Consider the following 17,666-nt stretch of genomic DNA (forward strand, 5'->3'; position numbering starts at 1 on the left):
AGTGGAAAGAAATGGGGATGGGATGGGGAAGAAGGTATGGAGAAACATTCCATCCATAATTTATGCTAAACCAGAAGGGGAGCTATTGGGGGGAGGGGGAGCAGAGAAGGGAGGAGGAGGAGAAGAATTAAATACCTTTTTAAAATGTGAGAAACTAGCAGCGTAAGCTATTTTAAGTAAAATCATTTAGAAATTCTACCACAAGAAAAAGGCTGGACTACATGAATTACAATTCCAAGCTGAAGTAAAACACTGTGCTTTTGTCATCCAAGGGCTCTTTTCCAAGTTTATAGCACAATTTCTTTTCTTCAAAAAAAAAGAAAAGTTCATTTTTGCTTCCAATTGCCCAATCAATTCCATGTAAAGGAATGAAGGGGATCCTACTGTAAGTGCCACGGAATCTAAGCCAGCCTATGGAGGGTCAAAGCCCATATGAGAGAAATTTGGTAGAAGCCATCTTTACCCATATTTTAAATGCAAGGTTTTTGAACAACGGAGTTGAAAGTTTAATGAGGAACAAGTGGATTCAGTGACAGGAGTAAGCTTTGCAATAACCAAAAATTGTGTTGGGAGAAAAAAAAACCTAGCTAAAATTCAACCAGCTAAAATTAGCTTTTATGAGTAATGAATTTTCATACTTAAAGCACCACAGGGTACAGATATAATAATCAGGGGGTGATTAAAACCAAGTATTAGGAGATGACTTTAAAACAATGAAGTGTTTCCTTTGACATCTTTGTTTTCTTGGGGGCTGGTCTTTTCTTTGGTGACGTTCTGACCTTCTTAAGCAGCTAAGCCTTTGTCCAAGGAATCATGGCATTTCAGAAATAACTTCTAGACTTCTTCCTGCAGGCTTTGGCCTCTCAAGGCTGCTTTTGCTTTGGGTTCTGGGCTTGGTTCTTTTTCTTTTTCTTTTTTTTTTTTTGATCATCGAAAATGGAAAAGTTTCACAATGTTCTACTTTATTGGAAAAAGAAAAAAGGAAAAAACCCTTCTCCTTAATAAACGTCAGTGAGGTAGAAGCCAGAAAATGGGGTTTGTATCTTGCCCGGGTGTGGTCCGTGGTACCGAGGGAGTGTGGTCTGCAGCAGAAAGTGATGAAATCGAGCTATTTTTCTTTTTTCTATTTTCCTGTCTTCTCCAGGAAGCCTTTCCTGACTCACTGAATGTTAGATGGCTTATTTTGTTTCCTTAACCTGATTCCTACTCACATTTCACTTCATTTTGTTATTCAGTTGTGTCTGACTCTTTATGACCCCCCCTTTGGGGGGGGTTTCTTGGCAAGATACTGGGGTGGTTTGCCATTTCTTCTCATTTTATAGATAAGAAACTGAGGCAAACAGGGTTAAATGACTTGCCCAGGGTCAGCTAGTAAGTGTCTGAGGCTGGATTTGAACTCAGAAAGATGAGTCTTTCTAATTCCAAACCCAGTGTTCTAACCACTATGTCACTAGCTGCCCCATACTTGATCACAAAAAAACACTATAATCAGAGCAAGGAAGGCACCTATTTATGTATCCCGAATTTGACCTCAATTCTTGCTTTTATATCACCTCTGATATAGAGCCCAATTCTCTGTATATCTTCCATAAAGATGATCACAAAAGAATCAAGAGTCCAACCCTCTCATTTTACAAATAAAGAAACTGAGGCCCAGAGTGTTGAAGGTCATACAGGTTACAAGGAGCGGGGGGGAGAGGTGGTTTCAAATATAAATTCTCCGATTTTAAATCCAGTTCTATTTCCATTACTCCAACTTTCCTCTCTAAGTGAAGTCGGTGCGTTTTAGATGACAAAAATGTAAAGACAGGCCACTCTGTCTTGTAGCTTGCTTTATACAATCCCACATAGCATGCATGTGCTTAATAAATATTCATGGCTCTCTGATCACATTTTCCCCTAAGAAGTTCTTTATCAAAAGTTCAGAACTGGGTCAAAACTCTAAAGCCTCATTTTAAAATTAGATTCTAAATGTAATGAAATAAATTCCCGTATATATCGTGAGAATGACCTTTCTAAGGTCTCAGGGGAAAAACAGAAAGAGCAATTCATATTCATGGAAAGCCATAAAAGGGAGAACTTGTCAAGGAAGATAAGCTAGAAGGCCTTATCCTGGCTCTTAACTCTATCCCTCATTTAAATTAGTAAATGACCAAGAGATTATTAAATAGCAATACATGTAGTGGAATCTTCTCCCAGTGATCGAAGGTAACAAAGAGTGTTTGAAATCCACTCATGTTTTTGAAAATGTTAACTAGAAGGAAAGAAACTTTGAATGAATGAATAAAGAAATAAAACATTTATTAATGAGGTGCTATTCTAAGTGCTCGCTATATAGATATAAGAAAGACAGAATGTGTTGTCAAGGAGCTTACATTCTAAAAGGGAAGTCAACATAGGAGATATTTTGTTGGTTAGTTTTAGTTGTGTCTGACTCTTCGTGACCCCATTTGAGGGTTTTTTTTTTGGCAATGATACTAGAATGGTTGCCATGTCCTTCTCTAGCTTATTTTATAAATGAGGAACAGGATAAGGTGACTTGTCCAGGGTCACACAGCTAATAAGTGTCTGAGGTCAGATTTGAACTCAGGAAGAAGAGTCTTTCTGACTCCAGGCCCAACACTCTATCTACTTTGCCATCTAGCTGCCCCATATAGGAAGCTACTAGGTTATATAGATGGGTAAGAGTGCTGGACCTAGGAGTCTGAAAGACTCAAGTTCAAATCCTCCCTTTATCCCTAGTTGTGTGACCCTAGGCAAGTCACTTAACCTCTCTCAGGCCTCAGTTTCGTCATCTATAAAATGGGAATAATAAATAACATCTATCTCACAGGGTTGTTGGGAGGATCAAATGAGCTAACATGTGCTGTGCTTTTAAAAACTTTAAAAACTTAAAGCTGGCTATTATTATTGTTAGCCAAAGAGGAGTGTGTCTGAAAGTCAGAGGGAATAGTGATTGGAGTAATAGTAAACCTCCTAACTGATTTTTTGTTTTAGTAGGAATCCCTTCTATAATCCCTTTGACAGAGACTATTCAACCTCTGTTTTATCAATTTCAGTGACAAATTCATTCCTTTGTAAGGCACCTATTCTCTTATTGGATGGTTGTATAAAGCTCTTCATTATAATGCACTGAAATCTCCCTCCCAGTAGCTTTCATCCTCTGGTTTTTGTCCAGCCCTCTTAAGTAGCATGAAACAAAGTACATCCACTTCCATCGGACATCTCCCATGCCCTACATTATACTCTCTCTTCTCTGGGCTAAGCCACCTCAGTCCTTTCAATTGCTTCTCATGGGACAGTTTCCAAGAGATGGTTGAGGGGAAAAGAAATCAGGAGTGCAGGAAATGAAAGCATTTGATACAGTGCTTTAGGTCAAGTGGAAAGGTCTATGAGTCCTAAGGGTGCAGCGGTAGAGTGAATGAAAAGACCTACCATAGGTCAAATGACAGCACTAGGGGATTACAGAGCATAAAAGGCAGGGGGAACTTGTTAAATGAGATAGCCTAGAGGGGCTTATCCTGGCTGTTAACTCCATCCCCCTATTTAAATTAGTAAATGACCAAGAGATTATTAAACAGCAATATATAAAGTGGTATCCTCATCCATCATCCAGAGATTGACGATAATAAGGCCTACAGGACCTCAGGGCTCTAAGGCCTGGAGGTCCTCCATCTCACTGGGAGAATGGAGTTGTTGACTGCCATCTCATCCAGGCACTGTGAACAATTAAGAAGCTTGAATTAAGGGGAAAGGCAAGGGAGGAGGGCACTTACAGTGCTGATGAGTTCCCCTGACACCTTGGGTCTGGGATGACTAGGGACCAGAAGGGGAAGGACAGGTTTAGCAAGGAGTTAAGGGGGATGAGATGCCTTGGTCATGGGCCTGCCTGCCTCCAGGTCATCCTTGATGAATTCTGGTACAGCCCATAGCTGGGGAAACAGGTGAAGGGGGGAAGTCTTAGTCCAAAAGCTACTCTAATCACAATACCCAATGGGATGAAAAGACATCCTCTACCCATTCAGGTGGGTGATTTTGCAACTGGCACAGCAGATATATAGGTCAATCCCAAGTTGGTTGGAATCAGTGGAAAAACATAAGTCGCATTCCCCATTGAGCCCCGGGTCTTACAAATTTCTAACTCAAACAATGCCACCCCTTCCCTATCCTCATAGTGTTGCTGTCCTCTCTAAGGAACTGCAGATAGAACAAATGATAAGCCACAGGCAGCACCATGTAAACCTCCAGCCAGAAAGATTATGAAGAGTAGATATGCTATTATAGGCCTTAAAAATAAGAAACTCTGTACTATGTACATAGTTAGGAAAAGCTGTGTTCTGACAGAAACTAACAAGAAAAAATAAAACATGGATGGGCTTAGAGCAGTGGGTCCTTGAAGTCCTGAAAACTTTAAATCAAGTCCTATATCTGACATATACGGATTATGTGGCTCTGGGCAAGTTATTTAATTTCTTACTGCCCTAGACAATTCTGTCATACACTAAGTTGGAGAGAAGGTGCTGATTTGCACTGACAGAGGGAATTTCCTCACCTGGGAGTTCTTGTATCTATGAAATTACTGTTTTAGTGTCCTCTACCTTTTGGCTGAGTTTAGCTGTCTCCAGGAAGTCTTCCCAGAAATAATCCATCGTACAATACAGTTTAGAGCTACCTTCCTGATGAGATTAAGATGATGTTCTTGCGCTCTCTCTCGCTCTTTCTCTCTCTCTCCCCCTCCCCCTCTCCCCCCTCCCTCCCTCCCTCCCTCCCTTAGATTTCATTGTGAGGACACTTTGTCTATCAATGTAGGCTGATGCTGCTCTGAAATCTATAACCTCAGAGTGTCTGTGGCACTGAGAGATTGAGTTACTAGCCCACTAGCCCGGGGTTACACAGACTGTGTCAGGTGGGATTTGAACCCGGGTTTTCCTAGCTCTGAGGCTACCTTTAGTAAAAAACTATTGTAACAGTCTGTAAGAACTCAAAAACATAGAGCGGCGAAGATGCTAGGGATCATCCAGTCTGAGGGCACGGCTTCCTGTGACTGCGTGACAGGACCTTTTAATCCTAAACCAATCTGCCTCTTAAATCTGTACAAACACGCAAAGGATGCTCGCTTTAGCGTTGGAGATGCTAGCTCAGCTACTCACTACCGGTGTAACTCTGAGCAAACAATTAACCTCCCTGGGCCTCAGTTTCTTCATCTGTAAAGTGAACATCTAGGATGACTTGGCCTCCAAGGTCCCTTCTAGTTCCAGTTCTAGGAGCTTGAGAATTGATTGGACTTAGAACATGGAAAGTGAAGTTTCTCGTTCAGCCTGTAGGTGGCGCGCAGTACCAGGCTATAGAGAACAATGGCTTGGACAGCTGCAACGTCCCGCTTCTGGAGGTGGCTTTGGACAAGAAGTTGGAGACACGTCTCTCTTGGCCACCAGAGAACTTGCATCTCTCCCTTTTCATTTTGCTTGAGGGCCAGGCAAGTGCATTCCTATTCCCTTCATCCCTATCCCCCTTTTTCTTCCTTTCTCCAAACAGCAATACGTAATCATCATCTTCTTTTCCCCACTGGTTTCCTTGGTGGTGGTAAAGTCCTCAAATTCTCAGCAGTCACTGGGGATTCCAGAGAGTCCGTGTTGTTCCTTTTTCTCTGGAAGGTGGGGATTCTTCATCTGGGACTCATGAGATCTATGCATGAATATTGGAGGATCTATGAATTTGGACTGGGCAACTACATAGCTCGATGGATAGAGCGCTGGTCTTGGAATCAGGGAGATTTATCTTTCTGACTTCAAATCCAGCCTTTGACACTTCCTAGCTGTGTGACCCTGCGCAAGCCACTTAACCCTGTTTGCCTCAGTTTCCTCATTTGTAAAATGAGCTATAAAAGGAAAAGGCAAAGGCAAACTACCTCAATATCTTTACCAGGAAAATCCCAAATGGGGTCACAAAGAGTCAGACATGACTGAAACAACTTAACAACAACATGAACTTGGATGGGAAAAAATTGCATCTTTATTTTCACTCTAACTGAAATTTAGCATTTTCTTCCATCATGAATTTTTATAAGAGCTCCTACTATAAGGCAATTTGCCTCTTTACTTTCTTTCCTGGGCTTGCCAAGGTCTCTCTTTTTCCTTCTTCCCTTCTTTGTGTGACAGTTTTAGGACTTAGATCATATGGTTTTATGGCAGTTCAGCTTCAGAGATACCACTGTATGGAATCTAATTCTGTCTCCCTTGTTTTTGTGTCTGGATATTTAGGAAGTGAGTTGAAAAAGGTAGGGAGAGGAACTGGATCTGGGACCTCATTAGTATAGGGATCTCTTGGATGAGATAAACTGCCTGTGCCAGTATAGATCTCTGCAGCTTAAGAGTCTTAGAGACTTACCTAGAGCACTTAAGGGTAATGGGATTTGTTCAGGGTCACACCACCAGTCAGTCAGTCAACAAGCATTTGTTGTTGTTGTTTGGTCATTTTTCAGTCCTGTCTGACTTTTTGTGACCCCATTTGGAGTTTTCTTGGCAGAGATACTGAAGTGGTTTGCCATTTCCTTCTCCAGCTCATTTTACAGATGAAGAAATGAGGCAAATAGGGTTGAGTGACTTGCCTAGGGTCACACATCTAGTAAATGTCTAAGTCTAGATTTGAACTCAGGAAGATGAATCTGTTTGGCACTCTACCCTCTTTGCCACCTAACTGCCATTTATTAAGTGCTAATTATGTGCCAGGAACTCTGCTAAGCACTGGGGATACAGAAAAAGGCAAAAACATAGATGCTGATCTCAAGGAACTCACATTTTAGTGAAGGGGACAATATGCAAATAACTGTGGACATGTAAGATATAAGGAGTGTAAATGTTATGTGGGATGTATGGTTTATGCCAGTATATATTAGAAGCAGGATTTGAACTCAGGTCTTGTTGGCTCTGAGTCCAGCTGTCTGCTCACTGTGCCACAATTCATAGATGTTATTTTGGATGGATTAATGCCTTATATTTGAGCCTGAAATTTCCCTAAAGTTTCATGTGTATGCTAGTTCTAATATAATTTTTAAAGAGCTTTTATTACATAAGGAAATCAATCTGGTTTATTTGGAGGGTTTAGTCCATCTGATGTCCCTCTATGGGCTAGATGCAAAAGGTCTCCAGGGCATCTGTCTGGGAAGGAGAATTACAGAACCTCTCAACCTAGAATCCCAGCAGTATTGAATTACAAATAACAAGGGGAATCGGAAGAGTGGTGGTCTACATGAAGGGTAACATTACCCCAGCATTGTACAGGCGAGAGGGTACTTTGATGAACTGCCACAGATATCTGGTCTGAATATCTCTTTGGTGGAGAAGGGTCATTTACTAGGCTTGGGGAAAATGCTTACAACCATCTCATTACCTTTGCCCTGATTGAATATTTACTAAGCAACCTTAATATAATAATTCCACTTCTTAAGTAGGTTTCCTCAATGGGAAATAAGCATACACAACAGGCTGACAAAAAATTTGATCGTGTTTCTCATTGGAGATTAGTAAGCTGGTACTTGGGTTTATAATTTCATTTCTAGTATGAATTAACTAGTTAGGGATTGTTCTTCTCTAGGAAAAATGATAAAATTGGGTTCTGAAACTTGGAAGTTGAGGTTCAGACCCTATACTCTTGATGACAGGTAGAATACCCTGAGGCTTGAACCAGCCTTCCAGATGAAACTCATAATTTAGGGACAAAAAAAGGTCAGTGCTCAGCACATCATCTCTTTAGATAGAATGGAAGCTCCTTGAAGACGAGGACTTTTTTTGCTTTTGTCTTTGTATCTCTATTGCTTAGCACAGTGTCTGACATACTCACAGCAAAGCACTTAATAAATTCTTATCAATTGATTTTGGCTGCCTATTAATTATTCTCATTAGTATAATAGGATTAATACTAATAACATTGCATTCGACACCATCACTTTACTGAAATTTTGTAACTATTCTTCTTTTCTTCTCCAATGGCATTTAGTTGTAATTATTCTTCTTCAAAGACATATAACCTATGAACAGCCAGCTGTCAACTATTTAGTGTAAAAGGATAAAGCCTTAACATGCTTTATTCTACGTCCTAGGAAAAATGGACAGAACAGGCACATCAAACAATAGGGTCATGGAGAATAAATAATAATAAATAGAGCTGAAAGGGACCTTCCAGGTCATTTAGTCCAACCCCCACCCCTCATGTGATTTATTTCAAATATTACACAGTACATAGAGAAGATTCATGGAGTGTAGGTAGTAGCCAATAATGGATAAAGTCACTACAAGAAAATAATCCAAATACTTTCTTCTAGACAAGGAAATGAGACAAAGGCTGAATAGCATAACCAAAAGAGGAGCCCAAAACAAAAACAAATCTGGGTTCAAGTGCCAGCTCACCCATTGACTACTTGTGTGACCTTAGGCATATTAATTAGCCTCTGTGGGCCTCAGTCTCCTCACCTATAAAACCAGGGTACTGGACCTTATTATTTTAAGATTCCCATTGATAATAACTTTCAGTGAATCCATGTTAACAACACCTGAAACAAATGTTCAAAGATGAAACTCCAGTCTCTCTAGACTGATTTCCTAGTTTCTGTTACAATACCTCTAACCTATCTGCTTCAAAAGATATTTTGGGAATGGAAATCTTTCTAAGGCCTTCCTTAGTCAAGGCCAAAAAGAACAATTTGAATCTCCTTGTGCCCTGGGGACACAACTATGGTACATCATCATCATCATCATTATCATCAAATAATCTCTTTGAGGTTTGAGGTCCTGAAAAGACATGCAGAATACAAGGGAGAATGGGGATGTGAGGTTTTGGTCAGGTGACAGGTGCTTGCTTCCATTGTGATTTGGGAGATAGTTTTGTCTGGTACTCTAGTCTTGTATGAGGGAGTGGTATAGGCCTAGGCCAGGCATCAGCACTTGATTGGTATACCTTGAACCCTTTCTCTGTCATTAATTTTACAGATGAACTATTCACTGTAAATCTATTAGATCTATTTTCAAGGCAAGTCTCCACAGCTGCTCTAAAAGACTGTGAAAATACGATATAGGTATGAGAGAAGGACCCATTAAATGTGCTAAAAGACTAATGTTCCTTAGAAGGCATGGATGGTAGTGGGGGAGTGGGGAGAATCTGTCCTTCTAAATGATGGCTAATATGGCAATTAGTGTAGGGACCAAAAATAGATCTATGTCATACTGTTATACAAGTTATTCATGCTGACAAAATCAGCAATGTTTATATAGATGGAAAAGGCACCAAGAGGAGCCAATTGGATACTGGTGTGTATTGCAGTCCCTTTTTGCTACAGTCTTGTAGCTATATGACAGACAGGCTTATCAAATGAAAATAATACTGTTGCTTCCTGAAGAAAGTTGTCTGAATTCTTTTCCATTCCAGTTGATATTAATAATGTGGGAATCTTTGCTAACCCTTGTGGGAAGGCAGGCTCCCCTGGGTAACTAAACCTGCTCTTGGTCACAGTCCACATCAAGAACTAGAGGATAAATCTGCAGTTGATGGTTCTTTATTAAAAAGAGGCAGAATAGATCAGTGGGTGAGAGTAAAAGATTAGGAACTTGACATCTTTGACGTTGAGCCCTAATTTATTTTTAAGGTTACTATTTGGCTAAGTTAGTAATTTGACCTAAGGCTAGTACGAGCAGTCCAATTTCATGACTTACAGATCTGTATTCTCCTATGCCATGCTCACCCTCCTCTGTGCCTTATGACACGTCCCAGAACTGAATGCCTACCTCCATTGTTGCCAGGGGGCTTTTTAGCAACACAGGTAACATCTTTATTTACACTCATTGTACTATACCAGCCCACAGAGACTTAGACCAGCCACCTCCATCATGCTTCTCTCAGCTCCACTTTTCTTTCCTTCCTTCCTTTCTTCCTTCCTTTCTTTCTTTCTTCCTTCCTTTCTTCCTTCCTTTCTTCCTTCCTTCCTTCTCCCCACCCCACCCCTCACTTCCTCCCTCCCTTTTTCCAGTTCTATGTACCTGCTACACATGTTGTTCCTCATTGGGAAGCAAGCTGCTCTTCAAGTCTAGCTCTGCCTGGATTCACTCAAACTGACTTTCAAACTATTGCATGGTCTTTTAAGGGTCACTTAGCAGCGTGGTCACTCATTGCTTGTCCAGTGGCATTATTCTCCTTCTAATTCACTCAAGGGATTTGACTTATCGACCCTTTGAGGAACAGTGCAAATATCAACTCCTAACTTGGACAACTTCAGCCCCTAGTGATCTTTTCCCCCTTCAAATTCCTATAACTCTTATTATGTATGACTCATTTGGTTAACATATATATACACACATATGTGTGTGTGCACATGTATAAGTATAGATATGCATGTACATGCATGTAAATCCACACGTGTGGATTTCTCCTTTGCCCCATTCCATTCTTCTTGGGTCTATGTCCCATTCTCCCTGTTCTTGAGAAATCACATCATTTTCATCCCTTTTATCACCAGTTAATTGAACAGAATGAGTCTTAACACGTTATCTCAGTAGGTCATATTGACCCAGGCATGTCACATTGGAATAGACATGTTTGGATGGAGCTCCATGCAATGCCCTTCTAAATTGACACAAAAGTTAATAAGATTTCCAGTTATGTAAGATAAGCTACTAAATGCCAGGGAAAAACAATGAATCTTTCAGAAAATGAGGGAAAAAAGTAAATGTCAAAGGAGTGAGTCTCGGAACAATATCTGGGGAGAACAGGGTAATGAGCAGTCAGACCTTTCTCTGACTGAGCCCCCACATATTCCAGGGAAATGTTATGCAGCCCGCTATTTCTGCCAGGGACCAGTCCCTAATTTGGGAGGAAAATTCATTTTTAACCAATTGTGTAAAATATCTGGCCCAAGATGCACTTTTATTTTAGTCCCATCTCAGAATGGTGTTCCAAAACAAGATTTTGAAAATAAAACTGGAAAAAATGATAATTGTAACATTAACTTTTTAGATGGATTTTTTAAAAAAGGATCCTCTTGAAGCAATTTACCAACCCTTCCTATAATAACAATATCTATAATAATAGCAAACATTTATCTGGTGCTTTGTGATTCCCAGGTATTTTACATCTGTGAAATGGGAAATGTATATATCATATAGTTATTTTATGAGGAAAATGTTTCATGTACCATAAAGGGCTATGTAAATGTGTTATTGAAGCAGCTAAGTGGCACAGTGGATACAGCATTGGGTCTGGGATCAGGAAGATCTGAGTTCAAATTTGACTTCAGACACTTAACTGTGTGACCCTGGGCAAGTCACTTAACTCTGTTTGCCTCAGTTTCCTCACCTGTAAAAGGACTCGGGGAAGGAAATTGCAAACCACTCCAGTATCTTTGCCAAGAAAACCCCAAACAGGATCATGAACCATTGGACACTACTGAAAAAAGTGATTGAACCAGAACAAATGTGTTATTACTGTTATTATTATGCCATGTACATATTCACTTTATTTCATGGGGTTATACTAAGAATAATATTGGTTCAATAATACATCTCCTCCCCCTCCAAAAGTCGACTTTTGGGAAAAAATCAGGATTATTGATGTAGGATTGAAAAGGGCTTTAGGGGGGCAGCGAGGTGGCACAGAGTATAGAGCACCAGCCCTGGATTCAGGAGGACCTGAGTTCAAATATGGCCTCAAACACATAACACTTATTAGCTGTGTGACCCTGGGCAAGTCACTTAACCTCATTGCCTAGCAAAAAAAAAAAAAGGCGTTAGAGGTCATTGAGCCCAGACTTCATCAGATTACAGATGAGGAAAATAAGACCTGGAGTTATACAGCTGGTAAAATGTCTGATTAGGATTCAAGTCAGAATCTTCCCAATGCCAAATCTTAGTTCTATATATTCCAAGGTTGGGAAATCCGCAGCCTTGAGGCCATACGTGACCCTCTGGGTCCTCAAGTGCGGCCCTTTGAAGTCAAAGACCTAGAGGGCTGTGTGTAACCTTGAGGTCGCAGGTTCCCCACCCCTGCATTATACCATACTGCTTCTCATATAACATATAACATGAAAAATAACATCAATTATAGGTCATGCTCAGGTTTTATACCAACTAGATTTCAGGGGCAAATATGGTCTCTATGCAGAACCATTCATGATAGAAGCAATCAGGAGACCCAGTTTTCTATTTTTAGTAAAATGATTGCTAACTTTGCCATAATATCTTTTCCTGGTCACCGGGAGAGTATGTAAATACTTACAATATGTAGGCGATCACACCAATGGACCAGCAGTCAACGGCTTTACTGTAAGGTTTCTGTGCAAGGACTTCTGGAGCTGTGGAATGAGAAAAGAAAAAGAAAAAGAAACTCACTGAGTAATCAAAATTAGAAGTGCAAGGCAAGGTTTTTCAATTTGCTGTTGTCGAATCAGAAAGCTCAGGCTGGCAGGCTTGGTTAGAGCCATTTGTTACTTGTCCTTACTAGAAGGGGGGATAAAAGAGTGAGGCCCTTTGGTAGCAAAGTCCAATTAATCAAATCAGTCAATCAGTCAACAAGGACTTCCTGAGCTGTGAACCTGCTGTGTGCCCAGAGCAGCACTCAGCTGAGACTGAGAATGCTTGCTATTTTGCAGTTAGAACGTCAGTTTGATCCGTGGGGAGTAGACATCCCTCCTACCTCAGTCCTTTTCTGAGGTCTCACACAGGTCATCTGACCCACTGGGTTTCCATTTTTTCTTCTCTGAAGTAGGGAAAATGCAATCAATCTAATCTTACTCCTGTCTTTAAATCACCAATTTTACTCTTCAAGAAGGGCCTTTCAGAGAGGGGATTTGAGGGTTTATCATTTGTTCTCATTATCTCATACCCTGCCCTTCCATTGACTGCTATAATCCAGAGTCTGAAAGGGCATTAAAGCAAGTCTAGATCACAAGTCAGGTTGTCCTCTCACCCCCTCACCCAGGCTCCAATCTCCCTTGGTATGGAATTTCTGACCAATGACAACCAACAAGTTCTTAGCCACTATGGTTAAGGCAATGTCTTAGATGCTGAGTGGGATACAGAGTTGAGACAAAAGACAGGGTCCCTGCCCTCAAGTAATATACAGTGTAGTAGTGGGATGCCATCAGTATAGATAGCTAAAACATAATTCCACACAGTAAGTGCATTGAAGAGTTACAAAATAAAGTACTTCGGAAGGTCTGGAGGGAAAGGTCAGGATCTGTTTCATTTTGTATCCACAGAACCTCCCATTACAGCCTTGCATAGAATAGGCGTGTGATAAATGATTATTGAATTATATTGAAATAAAGGTCCTTCCTGATCAGGGGAATCAGACATTTGAACTGGGCTTCAAAGTATATTTAGTTCATTTGCCAGAAGGAGGCCAGGTGGGTACGTCAGGCAAAGGGCACAGAGAAGACAAAGGCAGAGGGTTGTGGGAGAGAGGATAGAGAATCCCTGATGCATGGCGATCTAGTTCACTTTTAATATGAAAATTCCAATAAAATGCAAAAACCTTTCCTATATTTTTGCAGGAGTGATCATTTCTCAAACCTCCAAAGGACAAGGGAAAAGCCTTGTTCCTTTGCAGTAGCCACAAGAAAAGTTTGCTTTATTTTCTTGTAAATAAATGCTCTACAGGCCATCTCAATGTGGAGTTTAAAAAAAGTTTTTTTTTCTGATGGTGCAAAAAGAAAGAAATGCAATGTACAGATAATAATAAAAATTTCACTTCAGGAAATCAGTTTATAGGAGCATAGATGTAGAACTGATGAGCACCTTGGAGTTCACCTCCTAGATCAATTCTCCCATCTTCCCTCTCCCTCACATTTTATGGAATGAGGAAGAAAAAGTAGAAAGGGTCAACTTTTTAAACAAGAAGCAGATTTTGCCATCATTTATGTTCTACCTTCTTTCTCTGCTCTATGTCTCCTTAGTGGAGCAAGTAAATGGAAAAAGAACCAGAACCATTAAGCATAAATTGCCTGCTAAGGAAAAATCGCCTTCTGAGTAGCTGAGAATTGGCTGTACTACATCAGAGGCAACCACTAGGTGGCACAGTGGATAGGGTTGGGGAATCCTGGAATCAGGAAGACCTGAATTCAAATACAGCCTAAGACGTTTACCAGGTGTGTGTCCCTAGGCAAGTGACTTGACTTATATTTGCTTCAGTTTTCTCATCTGTAAAATGGGGATAATAACAACACCCACTTCCCAGGGTAGTTGGGAGGATCAAGTGAGATAATACTTATAACACATTTAGCACAATGCCTGGCACATAATAGGCAGCACAGAAATGGCTTATTCCTTTATTTCCTCTCTACTGGAACTTCCTTTTATTATATCTGTTGACAACATAGTTTCTAGCCCGGGGTGAAGTACCTGTGGCCTCGAGGCTACATGTGGCCCTCTAGGTCCTCAAGTGCTGCCCTTTGATGGAATCCAAACTTCACAGAACAAATCCCCTTAATGAGAGGATTTGGACTCAGTCAAAAGGCCACACCGGAGGACCTAGAGGGCCACATGTGGCCTTGAGGCCTCAGGTTCCCCACCCCTAGATAGAATATAGTCTAGAATCTAGACCTTTCTCCATATGATAATTGGGAAAAGAAAAGCAGCCTAACATAGGGAATAGGGTGATAGCCTTGGAGTCAAGAAGGCTTGGGCTCAAATCCTGCCTTGAGTTCTCAGTGTTCCAAGCAGGTCTTGAAGACAGCCCTTCTTAACATGATTTGTGTCACCGACCCCTTTGACAGTCTGGTGATATCTATAGACCTTTTCCCAGAATGTTATTTTTAAATACAAAAAAAAAATCTATAGAATTGCAAAGGAAATTGATAATAATGAAATCATTATCAAAAATATTAAAAAAAAACACAAATTCATGGACTCCAGGTTAAGAGCTAGTGCTCTAAAGATTATATGTTGCAGAGATGCCAATCTGTACTGGGAGAGGGAGTTCCCTAAACCAATGAAATCACAGGTCTATCCCCTTCCCACCCCCCCACACCAAACTGGAGGAATGAAGAGATCTTAGATCTGAGATACCATAAGTGTCCCTTTGACTTTGGATTCATATTATCCTGCATCTTCATAATCCAGTCCAATAGGCCATATAAACATGCAGACAGATGATGCTGAAGTGGGTATTGCATTTACATGAGAATTGGCTTGATTCTCTAGTGGGCCACACATCCCTGGATCCCATCTTTGGGGCAAATTAGAAAATTCAAATGTCTGTTGAGCAAACTCATCAAACGGAAGCTGGATCAGGTTTTACCTCCCTGAGGAGATGACTTCAGGAAGCCAGGAACACAGTCATTGAGATGAGCAAATAAACTGCTAAGTTAGAAAATCCCAGTTTCATGTCACAAAACAAAACAAAAAATAACAACACAAAAAACTTGTGGGTTGTTTGACAGAACAAAGCAGAGTATGGCTCAAATGCTTGGTGAGCACTTCAACACACAGGCACCGGGTGCTTCAGCTGAAAATTTAGAAGGAGCTCCCCTCCACCATGTCCCTGAGGGAAGGCATCTGGGAAGAGATAAAGCAGCTGTCAAACAGGGCTGCCTCAGAGGGGGCTCTTGTCAGTGCCATAGCAGCGGAAGGCTGAGTTTCTCCTCAATAGAAAGCTTACTTCATTTTCCCCAGGAATAACCAGTAAGCAATCACCTTTTCATCACTAAACATTTCAAAAAAGTTGTCTACAACAGACACCTTCATTTCCTCATCATTTCCTGCTGACTTTCTTGCAGTCTTTCTGCTGCCTCAACTGCACTGAACTGTTCCTCTCTCAGGGTCACCAATGACCTTCTTATCACTAAACAGAATGGCCTTAAGTCTTCATCCTTCTGGAACTTTCTGTAGCATTTGATGCTTCTGACCATCCCTTCCTTTTGGATACTTTCTCCTCCCTTGGTTTCCATGACACAGCTCTCCTCTGGTTTTCCTGCCAACTTAATTGCTTCTTCTAGATCTCTTCGTCTTCCTCCCTACCTCTCAGGATGGGGTATCCCACAATGGCCTGTCCTCCATTCTTTCCTCTTCGCCCTACACTCCTTCCCTTGATAATCTCATTTGTTCCTGTGGCTTCAATGATTATTTCCAGAAAGACGGGATCTCATAGCTACATCTGCTGTTCTCACATCTCTTCTGAGCTCCAGATCTATAATTCCAACTGTCCATAGGCCATCACCACCTAGATTTCTCATAAGCCATTTTTAAAACCAAGATTATTATTTTTCTGAACCTGCTTTTCCTTCTAATTTCACCATTTCTGTCACCCATTTTCCCATGTTGAAACTATGTCATTCTTTAACCTTCCCTTTCCATCATCTTTCATACCCAATTGGTTACCAAGACCTATTGATTTTACTTTTGAAACATTTCTCAAAACTCTCCCCCCTTTTCTCCATTCCCACTATGATTACCTTAGTAAAGGCATTCATTACCATCCTCTTCCATTGCCATCCTTTTGGACTAAAAAAAAAAAACCTCAAGGGGCAGCTAGGTGGCATAATGGATAGAGCACTGGCCCTGAAATCAGGAGGACCTGAGTTCAAATTCGGCCTCAGGCCAAACACTTGACACTTACTAGCTGTGTGACCCTGGGCAAGTCACTTAACCCCAATTGTCTAAAATAAATAATAAATAAATAGATAGATAGATAAGTAAACCTCATAACCAACCTTCGCATTCCCATTCTGACCTCTCTGAGCTACCAGACTAATTTTTTCACAAGTAAAGATCTCATACTATCACTCTTCTACTAAAATAAACAAATAACTCTCAAGGGCTCTGTTTTGTGTATTGAGAAAAGTTCCGGCATTCTACCACAGTCCAACATGACCTTCCCTTATTTCATATTCACCCCTGGAATGCTCTATACTCATGAAATATCTCATGTGCACATTTGCTTCTGTGCCTTTTTGCACAAGTATCACCAGTCATTCTTGGTCCTGGCTACTTCTAGACAAGTTAACTATATTAATCTTATAACTCACTTGCACATGCTTTGCCAAAGGCTCTTGGATGTCAGAGTAAAACCTAGGTCATTTATACTCTTTGAGGATCCTAGCCATGATAAAACCAGATACATGAAAATAAAATAAGACAGAAAATAAGATATAATTTGAATCTTTGGGCATGTTTTACAGACTTTTTTGTTTTAATACATTAAGGTATTGATGAAAAATCTACTTTGGGGACAAAGTTGTGTGTAACAGGTTCATTCAAATGTTCCAGTTTCATGGTTGAATTAACCTACTAAATTGGAGGTCCTTTTCTGAGCTTGAGATCTAGGTCAAATGGCTCTCTTATCTCTTCTGATATGTTCTGCTCCTCATGTTGGCCCCATTTTCTTCCTAGGTAGTTATAGCAGATAGAGCACTGCGTCTGTAGTCAGGAAGACCTCCGTTCCAGCCTCTCTTACTACCTGTATAACCCTGGGCAAGTCTGCCTCAGTTTCCTAAACTGTAAAATGAGGATAAAAATAGTACCTACCTTCCAGGGTTGTTGTGAGGATCAAATGACATAATATTTGTAAAGCAGTTAGCGTAATGCCTGGCATATAGTAAGTGCATAATAAATGCTTGCTTCCTTCATTCCTTATCCTTTTAGAGTGGAACATCTTGTACTTTTATTAATAATATCTAGGATTCTTGC

General features: G+C 40.6%; 1 protein-coding gene across 1 annotated transcript in view; it reads right to left on the reverse strand.

The window, feature by feature from the left end:
• CAMK1D (calcium/calmodulin dependent protein kinase ID) overlaps positions 1 to 17,666 on the reverse strand; it is a 478,963-nt gene that overhangs the window by 50,600 nt on the left and 410,697 nt on the right. The window contains exon 6 of the mRNA XM_027838808.1: positions 12,259 to 12,334. Within this exon, the coding sequence (XP_027694609.1) occupies positions 12,259 to 12,334 (76 nt within the window). The remainder of the gene's footprint in view (positions 1 to 12,258; positions 12,335 to 17,666) is intronic.

The sequence above is a fragment of the Vombatus ursinus genome, unplaced genomic scaffold (genome assembly GCF_900497805.2).
Source record: "Vombatus ursinus unplaced genomic scaffold, bare-nosed wombat genome assembly UNPS02014830.1, whole genome shotgun sequence".
Taxonomy (NCBI): Eukaryota; Metazoa; Chordata; class Mammalia; order Diprotodontia; family Vombatidae; genus Vombatus; species Vombatus ursinus.